The 27,551-nt window shown below is 37.3% G+C and overlaps 1 protein-coding gene across 1 annotated transcript in view; it reads left to right on the forward strand.

The window, feature by feature from the left end:
* Nucleotides 1-27,317, forward strand: part of pea15 (proliferation and apoptosis adaptor protein 15) — a 65,587-nt gene extending 38,270 nt beyond the window's left edge. Inside the window, exons 2-4 of the mRNA XM_030161761.1 lie at nt 22,421-22,595; nt 23,771-23,926; nt 27,121-27,317. Coding sequence (XP_030017621.1) covers nt 22,424-22,595; nt 23,771-23,926; nt 27,121-27,185 — 393 coding nt within the window. The 5' untranslated portion in view covers nt 22,421-22,423 and the 3' untranslated portion in view covers nt 27,186-27,317. The remainder of the gene's footprint in view (nt 1-22,420; nt 22,596-23,770; nt 23,927-27,120) is intronic.
* Nucleotides 27,318-27,551: the final 234 nt, after the last annotated feature.

Below are 27,551 nucleotides of genomic sequence, written 5' to 3' on the forward strand. Positions count from 1 at the left end.
CAGTCTCATTACATTTAACCAAGAAATAGTTTAGATGGAAGCATGCATCTTATACATTTGATTATTTTTTTCATTTTATTTACAGCCATTTTCAGTGAAGCATGTAGCAATAAATAAATAAATATATATATATATATACTAGCGCGTTGACCCATGAGGACCCACGGGCCATATTAATACCGATATCTAGGGACTGAAGTAAGTAAATACGTCATTCCTGTTTTTAACTTCATTTCATTTGTAAAGCTAGTGTATTCCAAAATGACTAATATCTCCTAAAATATTGGTCCTATCAACTTGCAGACATATTTAATGTGAAGATGGAACTGTTCCTCAACTGTAGGTACCAAATTGGCCAGTTACCTTCCAGTATTATGATATAGATTTCTGTAGGAAATAGAGTGTGGCAACATGGTCAAAAAACTTAATCTTTATCTCTTTTCTTTCTTTTTCCTCACTTTCATGATTTTTAGAACGCAAGGCCTCAATTAATCAAATGTACATCACTTAGCCCTAGAGTGAAATATAAGGAGAAATACAACACAAAAAGACTTTTGACGCATATTTTTTGTTGAAATATAGGGCTAAAATACAGTAAAAACAAAGAGTATCATCATGTAATAATAATAATTTAGTTATAGTGCCAAAACAGTAGAATACAGTCATATCAATGATATTGCAGTCAGCGGCCACTTTATTAGGTACATTGGCATGCTAATTCAAATATGTAATATGGCAGTCACACAAACCTTGCTGCAGTATGTACACTCACTGGCCACTTTTTTAGGTACACCAATACTAACAAGGTGTACCTAATAAAGTGGCCAGAGACTAATATACCAGAACATGCAACTCTCAAGATCAAAGCAAAATAAGGCTCAGACTATAAATAAATAAAATGTAAGAAGTGAATAAATGATTTCCTACAAGGGTGCCAAAATGCAAAGAGTGATGTGAAATGGAAGATATTTTTGTACACAATATATCATTATTGTGATCACTTTTTAGTGCATATTGAAATCCTTTTTTTTTGCATGAATTCCTGCAGTGTTTATTCCCTAATCTTACTTCTGTCTGGTGTATTTTTGAAGGTATTCTGACAGGACATGCTGTTGTTTGACAAACGGAGGCTAAGAAGAATGTTTGTCCATAAATGATGAGGACAGTTGTGTAGAAAGAGACAGAGGAAGGACAGGGATGTGTTGAACAAAGCAGAAGGGATTAGCTCCAGTTTTAATTCCGATGGCGAGTCCAGCTGCTGCTTTTTTTTCTGTTTCTTCCTCTGTTTATCCCCTTCTCTACCCTCTCTGTCTGCTCTTTCTCCTCTCTCTCACTCTCTCGTCTTTGGCGGGTGCTGTTTTTTCCGCTGCTTTACACCCGGGGCCAGGAAGTGTGTCCATAGCGACAGCAGGAAGTAAAGCCTCGGCTGGTCAGTCACAGCCAGGTCTCCAGCACACGCAACACACTGTCTGCAGCTCCTTCAAATGTCTTGTTTCCTCATCCATTTAACCCTTTGTGGACTTTATTTACAGCATCTATGCTTTTCTTGTTACTTTTTGAGTTTATTTTTTTATTTAAAACAAAAACAAAAACATGATCCTCTTTATTTTTCATGTTTTTATGTAAACCACAGAGAAATGATCAATGACACTGCACTCAGGGTGTTTTTTTCTGAGCTTTCTTTGATCACTCAGGGTTAATGTGTTCATGTTGGTCTACATCTGGTTGCGTGTGCGTGTTTTAAGTAAGCCTGCATCTGGTTTTGCTAATCATTCAGTCTGCATGTGCAAAGCAGCCTCACTTTTCCTGCACTTAATAACATTCAACAAACTTTTCATTCTCAAGCATTCCTACTCACATTTTCTGCCTTTTCTGCTTATTTTAAGACTGTTCATTGGAACACTCATATGCTGAGGAGGAAATTTGGTTACTGAAAGTCTCCTGTGGTGTTTTTTTCTTCCTCTCTCTCTGTGTTTCTGTGACCTTTACCCTCTGGCTTCACGCAAGCTTGCGCCAAAAAATAAGGGGTATCTGTATGCAGGACACATCCACACGGTGCCCACAGTGTTTGTGTGTGTGTTTTGTGTTTGTGTGTCACTTGGGAGGATTGATTGTTGCCTCTGCCTACACAAACTCCTCGCTGATGCAGTTCCTCTACAGCTTAGGGAACGAAGAGAGGAAGGAAAGCCAACACACACACACATATATCGTAAGTGTAAATGCATCTGCACGTATGTAGTGAATAAAGTAACAAGCAGAAATTAAGTTCATGTATGGGCACATTGTGTAAGATCCTGTGTATCAATTGAATACCTCCTATAGACAAAAAATGTGTCTGCAGCTAGATTCATAAAGGGATATAGTGTGTTCTGTCATGACTAAGCTGCTTAGTCTTTGAGTCGTTGTAGGGACGCTGGAGCGGGCAAAGGTGGAAGTGTGTGTTTCCACTTCCTCATAGGGCTGACATATACATAACACTGCCCCCACAGGCTTGTACTGTAGGCATTAGGCATGGTGGGCAATTATTTCATCCTACTCTCACCTTACCCTGATTAGCCCATCACTCTGGAACAGAGTCAGTGTGGACTCATGAGACCACATGACTTTTTTCCATTGAAACACAGTCCAATATTCATGTGCTCTAGAGTTGAAGAACTTGCTGCAACAGAAAAATATCAATGATTATAATGAAAGACTGTTATCTATATGCTAATTTAAGACTTTTTGTGTGTGGCCAGGCAGTACACATTTTTACTTCTTACATTATAGCTATAACACCAAGAAATGAAAAGGATGTACCATTTTACATTTAAGTTATTTTTATTTTACTGACACCAGAACTTTCCATAATAATGTATGATTACTGTGCTTAAGTCAACAACATTGAAGACTAGCAAGTAGGTGAGGCTGTACAAGGTGGAAGGCAGTCAAAAAGATAGATTTAGTTAAAAAGTCAAACAGATGGATTGTTTAAAAAATGCAGATATGTGAATTAGCAGTACTATTTTTACACACTGCAAATCTTCTTTTCTGTTCAATGAAAAATGGGCCAGTGGCCTATATTCTCCGGCGCTTCGCTGCTTCTCCACAGATTAGCGTTTCCTCCTTTCCTCTATTTCACTCTCTCTCTCTTTCGCTGTGGGCTTTTGAACTGATAAGTGCTGGCAGTACTCGCTGCCTCATTGGACACAAGGCGGTCTGGAAGGAAAAGGGCCGAGGTTCCTTCTCTCTCTCTGTTCTGCTGCGTCATTTATCCCCCTCTCATCCCATAATCCAGAGCAATATTACCCTTTTCCTGTCTCCCCTTTACTTCATTCCCCCTGTGTTTGCTGCTCAGGTGTATGGTGTGAATGAGAAGGGAACTAAACAGATTGGACAGGGGTTAATCCTGTGGTAATAGGCAGGGAATCGCTTCCTAGGCAGGACATCCGGGAGAGAAACCGCATGACTAAAAAAAAAAGAAAGGAGGGTGAGGAAGGGAGAACTATTCAAGGAAGGGTAAAGACAGAAGGGATGGTGTTACACAGAGTGTTTTATTTGACAATCGCACAGAATGTTCTCAGTAGCAGAGACATCAGAGTAAGATTAATGGTCAGAAATCAATCCTAACGTTTCCTGGCAGCCTGCAATGATGACAATTTCAAAGCCTGCCATAAAGAGCACAGGGAGCATTAAAAAGGGTTGTTACGAAGGCAGCAAATAAGAGGTAACAGCAAGATGAGTGAGGAAGGAAGTGTCAGAAAAAGCAGCGTTAGTGAAGAGTGATGTGGATGATTAGAGGCGGCGGATGGCACAACCTTGTGTTTGACCTTTCAGTGGCTGGATTGTTTTTTAATTTTAGACATGAACGTGTGTGTGTGTGCGCGCGTGTGTGTGTGTGAGCACTTGTACCAGATGGCAGCGTTACACTTAGCCTTGAGAAATGACATACTGTACAAATGGCACAAATGTCAATCTTCATGTGAAATCCGCCTCAGCTCACATTTTGCAAAATGCAACATCTGCTCCTAATCGCTGAAGGTCTTCCTCACCATTAGTGGGGTAACTTAACCACCATGAATAAATCATCACATGTCCATTACTAAATCCATTTCTGATTTTTTTGGAGATGTGATGATTAATATTCATGTTGGCCAAATTGCAATATTTGCAGGCTGTGGGCTGTAAAGCAGGTGCTTTTACTTGAGTACAAATCTGTTTTACTTGCACTTCGTGATGCTCTCATTGCTTGCATTATTTATTTGACAACTGTATTTACTAGTTACTTAAAAAGTTACAACTAAAGTACATGATGATGACACTACCAAATTATAATATTCTCCTCCTCCTCCCCCTGCCCCTTTTTCCAGTTAGAAGAAAATCCAACTCGAAGTATCAAAGTGATGGACCACCACATAACATGATATTAACTTGAATCAAATAGAAAAAAGTGTAGAGAAAATCAACGTTCAAAGGCCCTGTCTGACATTCTAAGTATCCAGGTTCATAATGTAGGGGTTTATATATGCTTTTTGAATCATACACATTATTTGAAACCCCTCCTTTCACAGTTTTTGTAATGTCTCTAACATTTTTAAACAAAAGACTATTTTATGTGGTCATTTTCATCACAGGTCATAGATTATGTGCAACAATATGACTTGATCTGTGGAGAGAGTGTCCAAACGTACAGGCTGTTATTGCATTTAACTATTTATTGTGTCCCCCTTTGAATTATTAATTCTCTGTCATTTAGACAACAAATAGTGTACATTTTGGGGACCACTTTGGCCATATATGCACAAAAATGCATGTATACTCAATCTCTTCACTGACAACATGTAATTATTGGGGCTTTGTTGTCAGTGAGGTTGCTTTTATTGCAGTATTTGTGGAATAATCGTAAAACAGAAGGTCTGCGATAACTCATATTTATTAAAAAAAAAAAAATGAAACAGGGACCTGAAACAAACACCACAACACATGGCAGACACAATACATATACGCTTATGCAGAAATGTAAAAGGACGGTAGCTGTGTGGTGTCATTCTGTAGCCCTGCTGTGGTGTAGCAGAGGTGAATTAAGCTGCTACATGGCAGTGTGCGGTGGAAGGAAGTCGATTCCTGCCACAATTGAACACTGTTACCTCCTCCTCGCTCACCGTCTGCAGGGGGCGTCTGTTTGTTGTTTGCTATTGGACAGAAACCTGCAGAGAGACAGCATGGACAGGCCTGAGGTGGTACAGCTCTGATCGATGCTGGCCTGTTGCTGGGTAGCCAGTCACTGATTTACACAATAAGGTTTACAATCTGTGATTTGCAATGTTTTGTGTTACTGTAGTGTCTATTTTAACAAGTTACCAAGGGTCTCACATGTCCCAAAGTTTCAATAAAATCTAATCTAATCTAATCTAGTCTAATCTAATCTAATCTTTCACAGATCTTGCATTGTGCCATGCCTGCATGGTTGTTTCATTGCTGTTTCAACATCTCTCACTTTAAATGTAAATAAGATACTGATGCCCACTCCCCTTTCCTGTCAGAGCCATGGATACCATCGTGTAGAAGCCCCACTATGGTGCAGGGATAGATTTAGTGGTTCTTTTAGGTCTGGTGGTCTGCTAACATTGCAAACTGTATAATCCTGATAACACAAATCCATACCTATCCAAACAGCTCCTTTCAGACTCCGTTATCTCAACTGTGATTGTGTAATGTACTTTGTAGAATGAGTAACTTAGTAGTTGAACATTATACGAAGATCTCTCAGACCAGCTTTTTAATAGATAAATGACAAAATGTCCCCTTTAATATCTACATAAACAGGTCAGCAAGTTAATATTTGTATAGTGTAGTGAGTGAACATTATACCGTTGACTCCAAAGTGTAATGCACGCTATAAAGCAAGATCTTATGATGGTTCAGCTCAGCAGTTAATAGATTAACAGATATGTTTTCAGCCACTAATTTCAATACACATGTGATTAGTGGATGCAAAGAAACTACCGTACTCTCCAGTCTATAACCGGTACTTTTTTCCACACACTGAACCTGTGGCTCTAAAATGATGCAGCTAATTTATGTTTTCTGGGCTAACGTTCGATCCGGCTGATGAAGAAGGAAATAGAGCTGCTGCACGTAAGCTTGGCATCAATGAAGCGATGGTGAGATGTCGGAGACGGGGTGAGTGCGGCTTATAGTCAGGTGTGGCTTATAGTCCAGAAAGTACGATACTCTGCTTATGACTTACATCAGGGGGCTGTCAAACCCAAATTCCTGCCGGTATTGTCATGTAATAGGACGTACATTTCTGCATTCAAGCGCTAGAACAAAGCGCAATATTGTTGAAATGTACATTTTTATGTTAATTGCATATTTGTGCCATACATAATATGAGAAGTATAAATACAGAAATATACATCTTTTTGCATGGAGCCTTTTTTAGCTTTAATATAATTCCTATTAAATGCTACAAAAAGGAGGGACACATCATTGTTCAAGCAACACCTATGACCCCAAAGATATCTTTTCATCAATAGCTAGGCCTACATAGGAACATTTGACCTTTCCTGTTACTTATGTCAAATAAAATATATTTTTAGTCTAATTATATATGAAGACTTGTTATGAAATGACTACAGAAAGTAATTAAATTAAAAAAAGATACTTTCGTGTGTGTGTGTGTGTGTGTGTGTGTGTGGGGGGGGGGGGGGTTGCAGATGGAGAGGGTGGGGCTTGTGTCAACAGTTTGAGACCCTGTGGCTTAAACTCTAATAAGTTTGACCATCAAATGTTGTGCCTATGTGAAACAGAGAGCTCTCAAGTCTTTGTAGTAGTTGTGTGAATATGCATACCAAGGAGAAAGGAAATATTATGAAAAGAAACAGTTAGCCAATTTGTTTAATTATAGCTGCCAACGTGGCCAAATACCACATCCTGTAAAATACTGCAGCAAGCTTCCATGCTTGAAAAACGATAGCCATCTATTACCTTGTCGAAAAACCACATATTACTTCAGCCAATGTGATATTCACCCTAAATCTGCATAATACTCTAAAGTGGCGGAGATAACCACAGGGGAAGTCTCTGTTTCACAAATGCATTAAAAGACCAAATGTTGTTATCTCCTCCTGCGACAATATATGTTCAATAATAGATGTAGTTGAAATTTTACTGTCATTGGCAGCGAACCAACAACAGCAGAAGGATGAGCAACAAATGTGTACGTAGCATAAAACCAGAACCTGACACCAATAGCAGCTACTGAGCGTCTTTTGAAGATGCCTCAGAGTGATTTCAGCCATTTTCGAGGATATTTTTACATGAGTGAGCAGAAATGTGAGACAAAAGCAACTCAGAGTATGTGGGATGAAAGAAAAGACAATTAGTTACACATTCAGATATGCAACATTATATCCTTGGCTGGGTAGGAGAGATTTGTGACCTGAGAGGTAGATTTTGGAGGCGGACATTTGCAGTGAGCTCTTCTTCCTCCCACTCTCTGATCCCTCACCTCCTGCAGCTCCTGCAAGAGAAGTGAAAACATACAACGCTGTATATTCTACAGTCGAGATGGTTTATGGGGTTGAGTTTAGGGATGCACTGATCCGACTTTTACAGTTCTGATGCCGATACCGATGCTGGGGCCTTGCATATCAGTCTATACCCGATAACGATCCAGTATCGTTGTTGTTTCAGTATTTCCTGTGGAACTGATCTCTTGGCGGGGCGGTGTGCCGGGGCGGGGCAGTGTGTGGGGTTGGTCGGTTTCTGTTCTGCATTTTTAAGGAAAGAAAATAACTACAGTGCAACAGCATTTAATGATTTAATAATAACATTTAATAATGAAAATAGTATTAACTAGATCACCACCAAATTTTTGCCAGTATCAACATTTCCTGAAAACTGAATCAAAATCCTTCCATAACTTTTTGAGTTATCTTGCTAACAGACAAACAAACAAACTAGAAAAGCACACGGAGAGCGCAGACCTCTCCCATAGCAGATTAGTCATTGCCCCCCCCCATTCACCACCAAAATTTAATCATGTGTTCCTTGTGCCAGTATCAGTATTTCTTGAAAATTTCACGAAAATCCATCCATAACTTTTTGAGTTATCTTGCTAACACGCAAACAGACAGACAAACCCCGATGAAAATATAACCTCCTTGGTGGAGGTCATTATTGAGTCATGATACACTCAGTGACTTAGTGCACAGGTTTTGTCCATGCATTTAATTCTTCTTGGTTTCTCATAAAAGAGCTCTAGAGATAAAGCTGTTGTTAGTATTAGGTCCAGCATACCATGTGCTAGAGTACAACTTATTCAATTCAAAGTGTTGCATAGAATCCATTTATCAAAATCTCAACTTTCTGGAATCTATCCAAATATTGTTGACCAATGTGGTTAAGTGTCAGGGCTCTCCCTGCCATCTAGCCCATATGTTCTTTTGCTGTCCAAGGTTACTGAAATTTTGGGGTGATTACTTTATGATCATGACTAACACTCTGGGGAAAAATATCACTACTTGCCCTTTTCATAGCGATATTTGGGTTCTCTTTTGACTCCTGTTTAAACCAAATGGAGTTTGATATAATAGCTTTTACATCCCTCCTTGCAACCCGTCGTATCTTATTTTCATGGAAATCTCCTAAACCCCCATCTATTTCACTTTGGCTTAGGGATGTTATGTTTTTTCTGAAATTAGAAAAGATTAGACTCTCACTACAAGGTTCCTTAGCTAAATTTCTTAATAAATGGCAATCTTTTTTGGATTACTTTCAATCTTTACGAACACTGCCTTCAAATTGATCTCTCACACTTCCATCCTACTCGCTATTTGTTTGTTTCGGTGTTGTTTTTTGTCGTAATTCATTCTGTCGACCAATGATTTTCACATTTGATTCATCTATGTAATGTGTAATATTTTATAGTAGGCACATATATCTACAAGCCATGTCGACTTTTTTTGGTTTAGTTTTGTTATTTATTTTTTATTTCATTTTTTTTTTCTCTCTTTTCTATTTTCTGTTGGCTCAGATATTATTTTTGTATATCACAGATTAGTTACTGCTTTTACTTAACTGATTTTCTACTGCACAGAGACTTTGTTTTAATGATCTTTTTCCTGCTGTTACCCCTTCTCGGTGGGCCTTGGGGTTGGTTTGGGTATAGGGGAAAATGATATAAAAGGCAATGTATAATGTATGCACTGTAATTCCAGTCCTTTGTATGTACTGTTACATTGCTCAAAAAAAGATAAATTTAAAAAAAAAAAAAAAAGAGCTCTCCTGTATGGAAACTCTGCTGGTGGTAGCCCACCTATTGTGGTCCAATCCACAGATTAACACTATGATAATTTTATTTGAAACACTCACCTTTTGTTATAGCAGCTGCTCAACATAGAGAAAAAATCCTCTCGCGCTGATCTTCCGATTACCTCAGAAAGGTGCGGTGTCACATACAGTTTTTACCCCTGTATTATTTTTGTACTCCTGGTGTTATTGCACATGCGCACTATGTAGGTAAATTTGGTATAGCACATGCTGGTGTTACAACCCTATTATTTTTACCCCCATTAACTGTGTAGTTTTGAATATCCAAATAAAGTGAAATTTACCATAGTAAATGATAAACAAGGTAAATTCAGTACGACAGGTTTCACTACCGGATCTTTACATCGAAAAGAATGTGGTTACGCATGCCTGACTGTTTGGAGCATCCGCATAATTCTTAGGGGGTAAAAAAATTAGGGAGGGTAAAAATTGTACAGCGGCACAGAGCACGCACATCTTCTTATAGAAAATAGTAGGTCTATTATACGAGGGCCGTTCAATAAGTTCATGGCCTCACCCAGAACAGAACAACACAGACTGATAATTTATATTTTATTTTTCAACATAATCTCCATTTATAGCAATGCACTTGGTCCATCGATGTTCAAGCATCACTATCCCATCACGAAAGAATGTAACATCCTGTATTATAACAACCAGTATTTCTGGGTGAGGCCATGAACTTATTGAACAGCCCTCGTATATTATACGTACGTATAATAAGTCTACTGCGATGGTAATGATTTTTTGTATCAAATGAATGGTGTGGCGGGAAGAATTTTACTAGGGGAAATGCTGCTGATTTAACAAGCTACAAACTGCTGTCGAGAGTTGGTGTGGTAAGGCTGAAATACTTTCAAATCAGATCCTTTAATTTGCTCCATGTTGCCTGTCTGTGTTTGCAACAACTCCACTCAAAAATTTAAAGGGGAAGGATTGGTCTTACGGATTGGTTGCTTTTACAGATCCCCGAACCAGTTAAAATGTTGGGGATTGCATTGGTGCAACCTTAGTTGAGTTTCCGTGAAATGATAAATGAAAGTGATTTGAGGTTAGTAATGTTGTTGTTCAGGCAAAATAAAAACCTTATTATGTGATGTGACATTAGTTGATTATGTAATTTGTTAATTTTTGGAACAAAAGATATGGTGTTGCCATGCATGAAAAAAACAACAGATCGTTGCAAAGTCGAGGTGAGCTCCATGAGAGATTTTAAAGATGTAGAGTGGGCGGGACTCCTACTCTCTGCCTCTCAGTCCATCTGAGTGAAAGAGAAAAATCTACCAAGAAAGTGAGAAGGGAGGCTCAGAAAGGTCAGGGTGTAATTAATGAGAGATTTAATGAAGGAGAGGGAGATTAACTGCTTGTAAGCTCTGCCTCCACGAGTAAAACATGAAGCAATGCAATGAGACGAAAGCAGACAAAGAAAGGGGAGAATGAAGGTGTGTAGAATTTAATGACAATGTTCGAGAGCAGCAGAGTAGATAACACTCACTGCCACAACGGCTAAGAAAGAACTGGGCCGCTTTTGACCTAACCTACATCTGCTATAGGCAGTGGTGACTTGTCAATAGAGGGCGCTAGGGCGCTGCCCCACCTGTCTTACATGAAGAAGAAGATGATGGGAATCACCAAAAATTATTTGACAAAAACATTAATATTTAAATTAGCGAGCTATACATGATACAGCCTGTGAGTACTGCGTATAATCTGCATTGAAGTGTAGTTTAAAAATGTTTTCGGTCGTTTCATTAGCAAGTCACATGTTTCCTGTTCAGGGTGCAAAAAATCTGCACCCAGGGCTTTCCCTTTACCATAATAGACTTTCGTTATAAATGGCACATGTGCAGTAGACCCCCTCAATTCAATAGATAGGAGACCCTCAGGGCGCCACCACCCACAGGAGAAAACATCACATCCTGAAAAGAATCAAGACCTTCCTCAAACATGGAATCAGTGAATAGGTCTGTAGGTAATACTACTGGGTCATGTACAAGTGGCTGGATAAGATAAGATAAGATAAGATAAGATAAGCCTTTATTAGTCCCACAAGGGGAAATTCCAGGCTAGCTCAGTGGGTAACACTACTGCCTTAGATGTGAGAGCCCGGGGTACCAATCCCAGCTTGAGTGATAACAGTGACATCTTGTATCCCATACATTAATGTCTAAATGCGTTGTCCATATTATCAGTGGAAAAGACACTTGTCAGTGACATTCCTGACTTTAATAATAAAGTTGTGGAAAAATGTGCACGTTTGAAGGACAGACAGGTGAAATTTATGCATAAAAAATACATAACTGAAAACATGCTGAGTATTTTTATTTTAATTTAATATTTTAAAATTGTGGTGCATGTGCTTTGGCACATCCTAGTGGTGATATGTGGCTACAGTGTTTCTGAAAACTGACTTGCATTGTGTGCCCCACCAAAAAATGTTTACTGGCCGCCACTGACTCTAAGGTTTGGAGATACGGATAAAATTGTTACCATGATAACACTTTACATATCATACAAAATGAAGAAACCAGGCAGTTATTTGTAGTAAAGTTCAGGGCATTTCAGAACATTCAAAACAATTATAATGAAGGGCATCTTTACAGCATCATGTAAACACAAGAGCATAGGAGGAGCACAGGAGCTGATATCATGGGGAAAAAAGCAGCAGTATTTGGAAATGCACATCTTCAGTCTGCTGCTCCTGCCGCTAAAATAAATGAATTTAAAGATGCTCTACTTTGGCTCAGATGCAGCTGAAGTAGTCACAGTGTCTATAGTCATGTAGTCACTCTGAGGCACAATGAGTAACTGTGTTTTCTGTAGCACAATCTGGTGTTGGTGGAAATTCTGTGTGATACTAAAATTTCAGTCCATTTTAGAGCTTAAAAGTACTGGCATGTGGGAGCCCAGATTTTGCCACCAAGATGTTCCCTAAAAGTTGATGATTCCAATCAGTCAACTGAGATTCATCATGACAAGGATTCATTAAGGAGCATAGGCTTACAGGGAGGAATTGAACGCAGCATTGAAGATATGTCACAGGCCGGGCATTACTCCTGCAACCACGACAGTGAAAACTCGCTGTGTATCCATAAAATGTCAAGCAAGTCTGAAGCAAACTTTTGAGAAGCTGCAAAAAGAAGAAAGATATGTATGTTATGTATGTTTCAATAAACTGGTGTGGAGTGAATAATCTAGGCCAGGGGTGTCAGACTCATTTTGGTTTAGGGGTCACATATAGATCAATATGACCTCAAGTGGTCCGGTCGGACCAGTAAAATAACAGTGAAAAAAGTCAAATTATATTATGAAAATATTTACATCTCCAGCCTATCCTTTAAAAAAGTGTGAGTAACATGAACAACCTGAAAATTCTTAAGAAAAATAAGCACAATTTTAACAATATTATGCTTCAGTTTATCATTTACACATGTGCATTCCAACTTCCAACATTCCAACAGTGGATCTACAAATATACAAAATATTTACTAATATGCATAATATTGTTAAAATTGCACTTATTTTCATTAACACATTTTAGTTTCTTCATGGATGTTCATGTTATTCACATTTTTTTAAACTATAGTGTGTAAATGTAACCCTTTCATACTGTAATTTTACTTTTTTGCATTAAAAAAAGAAACATTTGTCATTATTTATAGGTAATTTGATAATATTTTACTTGTCTGACCCACTTGAGATCATATTGAATTAAACCTGAACCTGAATTAAAATTATTTTAACATCGTTAACCCATAAAGACCCAAACTTCCACTGGCAACCAAAATCTTCTACTGATCTAAAGTGTTTAATACTTGTTGATCCACTAATCCTATCAGTATCAATACATGTAAATAATTGGTGTAAAATACAGTTTGTCATATGTTCATGGTCATCAGATATGACCCATTTGGATGTTCAGAGGCTCCATAGTGAACGTGGAAACACTGTCATCTTCTACAACATTGATTCACCAGTAAAACCCATGGAGTTGGATCAGTGACAATGGATGGACACACTGGGTTTATGTTCAGTTAATGATAGATTTTACTGTAAAAGTAACTTTTTCATCAGTTTTCTCATTTTTGATATAATATCCCTCAACTTTAATCTGAGCTTTTATGAACATTTACATGATCAGTAAATTAAATATAGGAAAATACCAGATTTTCACTGAAAAAAATGCCAAATAAAGAAGATAATATTACAATAGGTGGTGATAAAACACTTAAGAAATGTTAAATATTGAGAAAAATCCATTTGCTAACTAACACAAAAGTAGCACTGGGTCTTTACGGGTTAACTGTTAATATCTTCAGTGTAATTTTGCATTTTACAAATTCATCCCACAGGCTAGATTGGACCCTTTGGTGGACCAGTTTTGGCCCACGAGCCATATGTTTGACACCCCTGATCTAGGCTGTATTATGTCATCAGCAAGTGGTGCTGTAGCTGCATGATATGTGGTTTTAATAAAAAGAACAGAAGAAGTAGGGCATTCTCTTGTTGTTTTCTATCTAAAATGGCTGTGATGTCTTGGTTTTCTCTCATGGATTCAGTCTGCCCGTCTGTCCACAGGACCTGTTAGACCAGACATGTCACACTCAATCAGAATATCTGGAAAGATGCTTCAAACACCTGATCAGTCACATGATTCAAGTGTTTCCATTTGCCCTTTGTATATTTACTTTTTGGTGAAAAATGGCAAAAATCACCTCAAGTTAGTGAACTGTCTTGCTGATTCCATAGACATTTTCCAATGCAAAGTTCCCAAATTAGTTCATTTTTGCATCAGTACCTCGTTCACTTTGCATAATATAGAACTGCTGGAGTTTATTGTTTTGCCTGTGATAGACATTTAAACACTGTGTTGTCATTAAACAGTGTTTAAAGCTTAATGGTCCGTTTGTAGGTAGACAACTGAATGAGTCATTTTTAAAGAGTGTATGTAGTGACAAACTGGGAATCAAACTGCTGAGAAATTAGCAAGTGAAAATACTGACAGCAACAAAGACAAAAGAACGATATGTGAGAAGAAGAAGAAGGGGTGCTATACAGCCAGATACTCTTCAGTTTGAGTATATTTTATGGAAATTAACACAGAACAGAGTCGTTGGAGAAATTTTTCAGCTGCGATCCCGGTGGTTTGGTTGCCATGGTAAAATCTAAAGGCTTGTCTCCACGCTGAAGTCCAGCACAGTTGGCCAACACATTGTGTCTTGGTGTGTGTCTGTGTGTGTATGTTTGAGGCAAGTATATCTGTTTGTGTGTGAGGACAAGAGAACGTGAACACAGTAATTGATCATATGACCGTCACACAATGACACAGCCATGAGATCAACAACCCCTATTGTCTCTTTGTACTCATTCAGACAGTAAATGAGTAGATACATATGTGCTTTACTTGCAGATTTGGTGTTCTAGATCAACATTTTGGTAGTTATAAACATAACCAAAAACACATATTTGAAAATAATATAAGGCTGTTAAGATTGTTACTCTGCACATGCACTTTGTACAGCAATCATCTTAGGGGCTTTTATTCTGAAAAGGGGGGGGGGGGGGGTGAGGTGAAGAGGGGGGTCTCTGCCCTGTCGCTAGGTAACAGTATCCAGGCCTAAAGGGAAAGCTGGGCCTGGTCTCCATGGTAACGTCATTGGGGTGGAGGGTGAATTGAGTTTTGGCAGTTGTGTATGCATGTATGTATGGATTGTATGCATGTGTCTGCCCTTATTCATGCAACTTAGACCAAGGTCTCATTATCATCCTTTTTTTATGCTCACTCTTTTCATACTGCATTTATGTATTCAATAGAAGGTATGCACCAACTGGTGCTGGTTCTACTCAAAGCACTTAAACATAGCTCTGTGTGAATAAGTACAGGGTGCTGCTCTTTTAATGAAAGCTTTTGGAATCAAACATTGCAAATATGAAGCATTAAAACCCCACATTTTAAGGTGAGAAGTAGAAACATGACAACTTTTAAGCATTAAAATGTTATTTTATTGACACAAATATCACAAGCTTTTTAAGATGGTGGTTGAAGGAAGAAGGGAGGCTGTGTTTCCACTGCATGCTCCACAAGTAAAAAAAACTTTGAAAGAAGTCTCATTCTTAAACAGGGTACAAAAACTTGTGCGTAAATAGGAATGTTAGTGAAATAAATTGTTTACATAATTAATAAAAATAGGAGATAAGGTAAAAACTTGAATATTTTGTGCATGTAAATGTAGTTGATGATAAGAGAAAAGAAGGTTAAGGATATAAAAAATATTCAATGAAAGAAGACAAAACATACATTCTCAGTTTATTGGGGTCTCATTTACATAGATAATGGTTTGGGATGAAAAATGTAGTCATGGAGTTAAAGGGAAGTTGTTCAGTCTGCTTCATTGCAATTTATATCATAGAAAGTCTATGGATGTTAAAGCTAGTGAATATGTGGAAAACCAAATGAATCCTGTTCAGGATGGTCTGCCTGTTGTCACTTTGAGACAAACATGCCCAAAATAAAAACCAACAAACTCCAGATTGCAGCTGGAAAATGAAATGTCTGACTGTGCTTTCCTTTCTATTGCATTTAGCTAAAGCAAGTAAGGTAATAAAATGTAATACTTTGAAGTACTTAAAATACACTATATAGCAAAAAATACTGGGACCCATCACACCTACACTCCCGTCTATAACTCCCTGCATTATCATGATAAAAATGTGAATGCTAGTTGTCATCAAGAATTATCACAATACGTCAAATCAATATTTCCTTTAAGTTTAAATGTTGATTTTTGTTGTTAGTGAGTGAGAGTTGAAGAAACCGAACAGTTAGTTGTGGTTTTAAAATGATTATTTCTGATCAGAACTGGACAAATATTTTGAAAATCTAAAGGTGGAACATTTAAAACAGTTATAATGTAAGTGTTTTAGATGACAATGTACACTAAATTAACCCTGAAATTGAAATAAAATGTTTATTGCAATTATGACATCATACTGGGTTTGAGGGGCAGGCCTCTGTTGGTGAACAAACACCTGAATTCATTGTGCCCTAATGCTTTTGTCCATAAAGTGTAGTGACCTTACATTTCTAACAGGGTAAAGCTATAACCTGTTACATGCCATTGATTATGGTGTGGAAATATTACTACAATATTGAACAGGTGTCAAAAAGTAGTGGTGTTCTTTGTGTTATCGTCTCAGATACTGATTTTACTCCTAATTTCTGAGGATAAGATAAGAAATGTCGTAGATAACAGTAGTATAAAACAGTAGTTTTATTTGTCAGATAAATAAAACTTTAAAATGAAATTGTAATAAAATTTTAGTAGTTTGTCAGTCTGATTTTATGTCTTATAGTTCAGGAGCCACTGTTTTTTAGGGTTTCTGAAGCGCACACACACACACACTCACACTCAGACAGCAGAGAAAGAGGAACGAGCAGACAAAAGCATGTTTGTGTTCATGAGAATGTGAAGCACAGTGGGTCTCTATGTATGGAAGCAGTGTCAGGCTCGTCCCAGAGAGACCACAGAGTGGGGGGGGGTGTAGTTAGATGGGATTTTACACTTCAAAAACCTGCATTTTGCAAAAATTGTTCACCATGTGGTACATGGCATGTGCGGCATGTTTAGATTTTGTAGCTGATCTGGTTATATGAATGCAATCTGACAAAAGATGGATGAGTACGGTTTAGTTCTGTAGTCGAAAAAATTCACATGGGCTAAGACTCTGATTTCCCTCAACAATAGTTGGACAATGTTTGGTATAGTGATATAGTTAGCAGTAATAAAGGCACTGACTAAGAATAAAGTAATCATCTTATAGTTATTGTGAGTGAAAGTTACTGTCAAAGCAAAAAAAAAATGGAATTATAGGACTAGAGTGAAATCAATCAATGTTAAATGCCAATATTCTTAAAACTGTTAAATTAGTAGAAAAAACTGTGATGACATCAATAGAAGCTTTACTTGGTGGTTGAGAAAGAGTTAATGGAGGCTGAGAGGGAGCAATGGGAGGGAGGTGGTGGGATAGAAACACTAAATGTAGCCACTCTATCCATTGTTGTTTTTGTTCCCCCTTCTCCTCTAAAAGTACACAAAAGCAGTGCCAGTCCATTGTGGTGCAAAACAGAGAGCAGGCAGGGCGACCTGGGTCGAGAGAGGAGGCACAGGGACCGAGACACACACACACACACACACACACACACACACACACACACACACACATTCTTTAAGTTTGCCTCCCTCTATCAGATTCAATTCATGAGTCGGAGCATATGCATCCACTTGAGTGCACATGCAAACGTATACACACAATTCCCATACTTGCAGTTGGAGATGCACACACACACACACACAGTTCAGACCCCTGTTGCATTCAGTGCAGTTAAGGTGCGTATCACTGCTCTCTCCCACGCAGCGCTTTGTGTTGATTGGGCAAGTGAGAGGAGACGAATGTGACATTTAAGACTGAAATAACACACATACAGAGTAAAAAAAAAATGCCCTGTCATCATTGTGCTCTTGCCCTGAGGCTGAGATTGTGGATCAGACAAATTAAACCAAATGCCAACATTAGCCATTAGAGAAGGAACAAAACAGATCTGACCCTAAATCAGCCTCTGGGACTATGAGATAAGCTGTTGTATCAGCTTCAGTATGCTGCATGGTCCCATATGTTACATACTAATATGAATATGACTCTTCATTTTAGTTTCACATTGAAACATGAAGGTAGTTAAAAGCTTGGAAAGCTCGTGTGTAATCTCTAAATCAAGGAGAAGAGCTCAATTTTACTGATTTCTGAAGCAATAAGGCCAAAAACTGATCTTTTTTAACTTTCTGGGTAGTTGTCTGTCAACTTTTCTTCAAATAAATTCAACACTTTCAAGCGTGAAACATGACTTTCCATCCATATGTCCCGGGGAGCAGGCTTAAGACAATTAAAAATTAAGACAGTGGAGCTACACCACAAGATGCTCCAGCTTTAATAAGCAAAGTTCAGCACAGCGTGGCTAATGCGCCATAGAGAATGGAGGCCCTCTGGTGGCAGCTCTAGGTAACAGCAGTATTCTTATATAGGTCACAGCAGTCATCACAGAGCTCTGCTGGGGCTTCTGTACGCTGTGTTTATCTGCGATGAGACTGAGGGGATCAGAGGCAGACAGAGCTTCGTGCCAGTGCCCATGATGCACTGCACAGAGCGGCAGCATCTCGCCAGATGCAGGAATGCCAGCAACTGGGGGTTGGGGCTGCTTCATGTGACACAGAAAGACATGAAAAGAATGCCATGCGTTAAGATGCACATGTCTGCTGTTGGAATGATGTTTCATGGTGTTTATCCAACTTGCATCACTCTGAATAGCTGCTGAGGTGTACTTTAGTAACACACAAAATCCTATTTTGTCCCCATTTAAGTGTTTTTTGGTGATAGATATGAATTTCACATATCACTAGCCTTGTAGTGTAATTTCCTAAGTCGTACACTATATGGACAAAAGTACTGGGACACGCTGAATTCAGGTATTTCTTTTCTAACAGGGGTCTGGGATACAAAACAATAATGACAAATGTCATAATATAGTTTTAAATTGTGATAAATATCATATTGATTATAAATATTGATGTTTAAATGCCAAATCAGTAGGAACAGGACATCTTACAGCTGTTGCCATGAAGTGTCCCAATATTTTTGTGTATATAGTTTATAAATATCAATATTTCCTTAAAGTTTAATAGGAGATTTTTCTTCCTCAGTAAGATGTGAAGAAAGTAGATGGTTACTTGTGGTTGAAAATTATTATTTACAGTCAGAGCATGAAAAATACTTTAGAAATTTAGAGGAAGAACATTTAAAATTATAGTCATGGGGGGAAAAATCTATGTTGAGAGAAATTATGTAAAAAACATAATTTTGGAAGCAAAGATAACAATTTATACCAAACTAACAAATGCAATGCAAGGATATTTATCCCAATATAAAACTAAATTATGACATTTGTCCTTATTCTTTTGTTTCCCAGACCCCTGTTAGAAAAGAAACACCTGAATTCAATGTGTTCGAATGCTTTTGTCCACATAGTGTATGACGTAGGCAATTATGCTATGAGGCTAATGAAACAGTAGTTTAGCAAATGATTCCTAAATGGTGAAAATGAGGGAAACTCTCATCAAAAAGTTGACATCACTGAACAGTTTAATTAGCTGTGAAGTTAAAATAGCTTGAAACAGCAATTAAGAGGTTGTATATAATCGGGACTGTCCCCTTCTTTTTAATATAAATTATCCTTTAATCACTTAAAAACTCATCATCTGGACAGGCCGATGCGATATGAATATTAATATTCTACAGCAAAACATCAAAAGATTTTTGAGGAGTATGGAACACATTCTTCCACATGACAAGGTTTCAGGTAGGAAATTTGCCTTTTAATTCAGTCATGTCAAACAGAAGACAGAATTGCAGTTATGGAAAAATTCTAAATAAAAGAGAAATAGTACAACCTATAAGTCCATTGTATCATTCAAAAAGTAATCAGAAACTTTTATGTGGTGATTTTATGTGAACTACTTATTCAGTGAATTTAGATGAAATATGCTACAGCATGATATGCATTTTTATGATACTCAAGTGTCATGATACGAGGCTTGGATCATGCTCCACAGCACTAATCTAAATATTAACTTTCACATGTGATGGTGACCTCAGACCTCTTGGGAAGTGGCTAAAGGATTAAAATTACCCCTCAGTTAGAATTCAGTCAAACTGTGTCTTTGCTCTATTCAGATACAAATCAGTTTAGGAAAAGCAGACGGCTTCACAACATGTCTGAATCACTCTGTTTTTCTGTTTTTTTCATCTTTTGCTTCTGAACAACAACTCACATGCCAACAAACACATACTCCTACACACACACACACACACACACACACACACACACACACACACACACACACACACACACAAACAGCCAGTCTCTGGGAGGAAAACCTAATCTGAATCTTGATAATTATCCTCAACAACTGCACGCCTGTACATTGACACATGAAAGCACAGTTCCCATCCCAGATTTAAACAATAAAGCTCATCTATACCTGCCTCCAGAGGGAAAAATGTGTTTTTTGAGGCAGAAATCTGTCTCCAAATGTCAGTAATTAAAACATGTAGCAAACTAAACAGATTCCAACTGAGGTACAGTGTCCTGTTGTTGCAAAATAAACACTGGAGGGTGCATTTATATTTAAACACCGTGGTTAATAAATGAGGGTTTGTTCAGTCAGGATGTATAATATTATTATAATGACATCAGACAAAGATGCTGTTCATTTTACCTACAGAACCAACATATTTAAAATACAACACAATAGAGCTATAGAAGAAAAAAGGGTGTCTAGTCATATTTCTGGATTAACATAATTGTAAAAGGTGCTCAGTAAGAAGCTGTTGTCTGGTTCATTTTAATTTTTTTTTAATTTAGCAAGCAGGTTTTTAATATATTTGACAAATACTTGCACTTTTCTGAATCTGAGTTATATGTATAGATGTAGCTATACTCACCACACACAAAATGACTTTACCCTCATTGCACAGAAATTAAATCACCAATCAGTCTACTAGTGGGAGACTGAAGGTTACATATCTTCTTAAACATGGATAAATGCATAGTAAGTAATATTAGAAAACAAATCCAATTTTTTTTTTTTTTTACCAATGTCAAACAAGAAAAAAACTCCTTATTTGAAGCATTTTCAGCCACAGATTTATACATACTTGAGGCTTTCCTGCAGGAAATGGTGTATGTGCTGGTTTACAATACTGTGCAAATGTCTTAGGCCACCTTTATCTTTGTTGTTTTTGCAGGGTTCAAGTGAACATACATATTTATTTCTCATTCTCTTCTCTTCAAACAAAACAAAAAAAATACAGGAAATGTGTGCTCACCTTTAAAACACAGCGAAAACACTGAACTAAATGGGTTAAAGTGACTATTTAGTGTGACCTTTGACCCCATGACAAGAAGCAGCAAAAACTGTTATAAACATATGACATGAGTTGAATAAAACCTGATATAAAACATCAAGAAAAGCATGTATTGCACTGTTTATATGTAGGTGTATGTGTATATGTGTGTGTAGGTATGCATGTGTATGTATATATGTATATGTGTATATGTATATGGGTGTATATGTATGCATAGGTATATATTTCCCTCATTTTATTTATCTTTCCCTCCCTTTCGTCTTATGGTTGTTATTGTTATTATTAGCACTGTTGATGGTGGTTTTGATTATAGTAATAATAACATTCACAATACTGTGCTCGTGCATATTGACTAAGTATGAGTGTGTGTGTGGGGGGTGTTCTGTTTTATTTTTCACTGGTCTTGTTTAACATATTTTAAATTGCAATAAATAAAAAATGAATGCAATAAATCTCATATTGTCTGAACAAAAGGGTTACAGACATGTTAGGTGCAAAGGGAGATCACACTAAATACGACCACTTTGACCACTTCATAGAAGCTGTTTTTCCCTGAAACTTGTTTTTCCTGCTGTGCATACCTCACATATATTAGATTTAGATCTAATACAGAGACTGAGAAATACATGTGTGGACATAAGAATTTTACTAAACCAGCAAACATAATGTTGGACTAGGACTTTTCTACAGAACTGTAATTTAAGTGTTATTTTCTGATATTCAGAAATAAACTTGATGAAAAACCCTGTAGTGTCACTGTCGGAGTCATCTCAGTCTCACAAAGCTGAAAGTGTTTCACCTTATATTATGTGTTCAGTGTCTGTGTGTGTGTGTGTTTCCATCCCACTCTGACTGTATGCTTTTGTCATTAGCTGACATTTCCAAATAGTTTTCCACTTGAGTCTGGGAATCAGGTGGGCTATGTGGACACAGATATGTACAAACTTCGTGATATTTTCAGTGACTGTCTTTGTTTCTTTCTTTGATCTGAGTTTAAAATCAAAGCTCTGCTAGTTTTCTCATCTCACCTACTGACACATAACTTCTACTGATGCTTTCAACTCTTCTGTTTCTCTCATTTAGTGTATTTTACTGACTTATCTCGTCTTCTCTTTGTGCTTCTTATCAGACCATGGCGGAGTACAGCTCTCTGCTCAGCGACCTGTCTGAAAACATCACCAACGAGGACTTGGAGCAGCTCAAGTCGGCCTGTAAGGAGGATATCCCCGAGGACCAGAGCAACAACATCACCTCCTCTAAGGAGTGGTTCAGCTACCTGGAGAAAAATGACAAGCTGGCGCAAGGTGACACACACACACTCATGTCAAAACATTTAATATTTGTGAGAAGGATGGCAGCATTTCTGAAGAGTACAGTTTGTCTCTTCATATTGTGACATCCATAAAGCTTTAACCTTCCCTTTTAGTGCTGGTTGCCACAGGTGACAATACAACTATTTTAAATATTATGACCGTTTCAGAGTATAAAGGCTCATCCATGCTTTTCTTTTGTTTTTTTGGTTTTTTTACATCTTTTACACCAATTTCAGCTGTCTTTATGTTGTTTGTCATTTTGATCTTTTAATATATTTTACAGCATTTTCAACTTTTATTGATATCTTTTACGTCAATTTAATATTCTTTGTGTCATTTTCATCTTTATACATCTTTTACGTCATTTTCATCATTTTAAAGGTACAGGAGACTTTTGTCACCAATTTTTCATCAGATCTGTAAAACCTCAGTCATAGCCTAAGTATCATGAATCCGTAAGTCTCCCGCAGCTTTAAGTTTTTTTGCATCATTTCATCTTTTTCACATCTTTTGCATCATTTTCATCTTTTATGCCATTTTTGTCATTGTACATATTTTGCATCATTTTCATTTTTTTTGTTTTTGCCATTCACATCATTTTCATCTTTTTACATGTTTTACATAATTTTCCACTTGGTCTACATTCTTTACATCATTTTGTCTTTTTACACATTTTGCACCATTTTCATCCTTTACATGTCTTTTATACCATTTTCATCCTTTTTACACATTTTGTGTTTTTTCCATCTTGTTGCATCCTTTACAGATGTGGCTTTTCCTCTATATTTTACATGGATATGCTTTGGTAATCATTTGTAAACTCTTCCACAGAACAGTCTTGTTCTGTTTTAATTGGGGATATTAATTCACATATCGTTTTATCATCAGCATCAGGACCATTTTGAGTCCTGACACTAAGTATCAAAAACACTGAGATACTGTATATAATTAGAACAGTTATTAAGAAGGGTACACGCAGAACATCAAGGTCTCCTCTCACACTCTGTGGTCTGTGGGGCCTCTAGCAGCAAATTATATTACATAATCTGTTGCATATTGAGTTGTTGCAAGTGTTGTTTATGAAATATTCAAGCCTTCCAGACAAAGATACTCTGTCACAAATTGTATTTCATCAAACAGTTCCTCTAACACTACTTTGCATGCAGATAATCTGTCATACATCGAGCACATCTTTGAAATTTCACGGCGACCGGATCTGCTGACAAGGGTGATTGAGTACCGTACCACCGTGCTCAAGATCTCTGAGGATGATGAGATCGACACCAAACTCACACGTATCCCCTCTGCCAAGAAATACAAAGGTAACATACAGTGGGTTGTTGAATTTCTGCAGCAAACTGGGATAGGGCTCTCAGCTTTGTAAACTAGCTACAGATCTGTATGTGCCCTATAATATCATTTTACTGTGTTTGTCTTATGGTCAGAAATCACAATTGCACATGAAGTAATGATGACATTAAAGCAGAAAGTTAGAGTTAATCTTGCATTTTTATTTTAAATGACCATAAAAGTTCATACATGGGGTGATAAAGGACATTTTTAATTATCTTTTCTGAACTGCCATAGTTTTGTTGACCAGTTCACAAGGACTTTGACCATGTTAAAGTCAAGCCAAAAAAACATAAAAAACAAATGCAGTGGCCAGACAACAATAACTTGACCCGTTTTCATATGAAGACTCTGGTCTTTTTTTGCTACTGTATATAATATACAGTAGATTCTGCTCTTTAAATACAGTGGAATCTGTTTTGGTTTTCTCTCTAAATGTATGGTCCTTTCTGTATCTTGCTGAAGAAGTGATAATATTGTGGCAATGAATGAACTGAAATGAATAATTAACTGAAAAAGCTGTAAGATTATAAGAGATTTACAGAAACACTACAAAACACTGACAGTATTTCTCTAATGGTGTTTGACATGAAAAGAATCCAACTTTTATTCTTCAGCACAGTGTAAAAGAAACATCATCACTCATCTGGTATCACACAAAGATGAGCTGTTAGACTTATAAATAATCCAACTGAAAGAAAAAGAAAAGAAGGAAAAAGCTTCCATTCACTCCAGTATATGTAGAAATCTTTTTATTTGCAAGCTTTTTAACTCACAGTAAGTCCACTAAACCCAGGACCCAAACTACCTTGATGTCCCCAGCATAAAAAAAACAAGTAAGGTTCAATATCCAGCTGTTTCTCATCTTCACCCAAAAGCCTGTGACTATACTTCACAACTCAGTGTTTCTACAAAGATACATTAAGTGTATCAGACATCCTGTGAACAAACCTTACAACACAAGAAAACAGCCAAAGGAATTCTGTAAGTCAGGGTATAAAAAGGGCTTCACAAAGTACAAAGGATGTTCAGAGTTTATATAAAGCCATTTAAATGAATATTTAAAAGATCATATCCAAAGGTTCTATATGTTTGCATGTACTCATGTACTTACATTTACTTTTTACTGTGCATAGGCTAACTTTCTTATATAACTCAGTCATATCCTCATGGGAGAGGTGGAAAAGTTGTTTATCCATAAAAGATGAATGCAAATAAGTGCAATGAAAATAGATTTTGCAAATATTTGCATGTACTGCATGTGGAGGCCAATAAGACAAAAACATTCACTGAATCAAGACAAATAAATAATAAAAAGAATGGTATTATCAGATGCAAAATGGTAAAAACAAAAAAAACAAAACAAAAAAAAAGTCACATATAAAGAGCCACAGAAACAAATATTAGTCAAAGGCTTTTATAAACTGTGGAATAGTTATATGATCCAAACTGTCACGTTTTGAAGATGAAGATGATAAACCAGCTGATAATATTCATGTAATAGTAGATGAGGACTGCAAATCCAAAATGAAGCCAATGTGGAAGTATCTCATTGTTGTAATAGCGCTGGGGGTTCCTCAAAAAAAAACCCTGGCTCTCCTAGACCTACATTCAACTTCTCTCTAAAAATATTAATTTAACGATGTTGTTTGTTTGTTTTTACAAGACTTTTTACAGTCTGCTCTGCTTTAATTGACTAAAAATCATCTGATGGTCCATATTTACATTCGTTCCTTTGTTAATCAGATCTCAGGTCAAATAGAAGCTGTGACGTCTGCCGTATTGGGCTTTGATTGACAGCTCACTCACCTGCCAAGTCGGACTTTAGAGTTTCAGCTTATTATTTTTTCTCGACAGACAGATTTAAAATGACTCTTTGCTGTGAAACGTGTGTTGATCATAAATTCACGTTTTTTTATGAGAGAATACTTTGTAAATGTAAAAATTTTCATACTGTATTTTTACTTTTTTGCACTAGAACAAAGAGAAAAGGATTTGAAGTTGTCATTATTTATAAGTTATTATGCTATTATTGTACTGGTCCAGGCAACCAGGTCAAATTGGGCTGTATGTGCAACCTCTTTTGTCCAAATATGGTCACTTCTGGCTCCAAAAAGTCAACATGGTGACGACCAGTTGCAAACTACTGGCCTCAAAATGACAGTTCAGAATCCAATGGGAGGTGTCGCAGTTGTATCCACTAATCTAATTCTAATTTTTATCTTCAAAAAAAAAAGCAATAAAAATTATTACTAATGCAGATTTTTATGCAACAACAAATTCTACTTTTACAGAGCTTAATTTACTGAAAATACATGATCTTGTTGACCTTAACACAGTGGTAGTGATGTATAAGACACACAATAATCTTCTCCCTCCTTCGATCCAGGAGCTGTTTGAATGTAGGAAAAGTCAGTATAGCCTCAGAGGAACCGGCATGTTTAAAAAAGCTAAGGCAAGAACAAATAAAAAAAGTAGATGTATTTCTATTAGAGGGGTTCATCTTTGGAATGGCCAGGAAGATCGATTAAAACAGTCTAAAACAGTTAAAACTTTTAAAAAGGTGTACAAATTAACTATTATTCAAAAATGTAGAGCTCAGGATTGACCAAAGAAAATACTTGTTTAAAAGACCAGGATCAATATTGGTAGTTGAGATAAGGACATGATTTACCTGAATTAAATTAAATATGTATTCTCTTCTGTTGTATAATTAGCAATGATTACATGGAAAATGTGTTTGTTTGTTTGTTTGTTTGTTTTCATATGGAAACATTGTGTTAATTGTAAATAGGGTTAGGCAAAATAAATCTTAACTTCAGCCTAAACCCTTTCGGTCACATTGTATATAGAACAATGGATATATTGTTTTTGTTTGTTGTTTAAAGTAATTGACGACCGAATAAACTACTTCTTCACTAATAATATACAGTATATGAAATACACATAAACTTGCTTTTCTTAGCTGATTTCCTGAAACTATCAATTAACACATGCAGGTAACGATGTGACATATTAAACCTGTTAGATACAAACAGACAATGAGTGTTAAGCTGTTTTTCTGTTTCAGCTCCACCATTCTATAAAATGCAGTTTTCTGATCACCTATCTTTTTCTGTCTTTCTGTCTGTGGTGTCTCTCCAACCCCCCCACCCGTGTCAAGTAGACATCATCCGCCAGCCCTCTGAAGATGAGATCATTAAGTTGGCCCCTCCCCCTAAAAAAGTGTGAGGTCACAACCCCACACCCTGATCTTTGCACCTTGATTTCTACACTTCTGACACTCCAATCGACCGACCGACCAACCATTTCTGACCTGCCCTGTCGCTCCCCCGCCTCACCCCCATCCCGTCACACACACAGCTATACTCCCCCTCTTCCTCCTCCCTCCGCCTTTCCAGCACTAACACATACCTTGACACAGAGCCACGCAGGCAGCCACTAAACACCCAATCAGATCGTAGCGATGCAACTTCATCCGCCTCTTTCCAAGCTGACGGGCATCCGGAAGCTGCAGGGGAAATAAGAAGACAGTAGAAGAAGAAATCTGAGGGCGGAGCAAGAGGAAAGGGAGTGAATGAGAGAGAGAGAGAGAGA

Source organism: Sphaeramia orbicularis, chromosome 18 (genome assembly GCF_902148855.1).
Source record: "Sphaeramia orbicularis chromosome 18, fSphaOr1.1, whole genome shotgun sequence".
Taxonomy (NCBI): Eukaryota; Metazoa; Chordata; class Actinopteri; order Kurtiformes; family Apogonidae; genus Sphaeramia; species Sphaeramia orbicularis.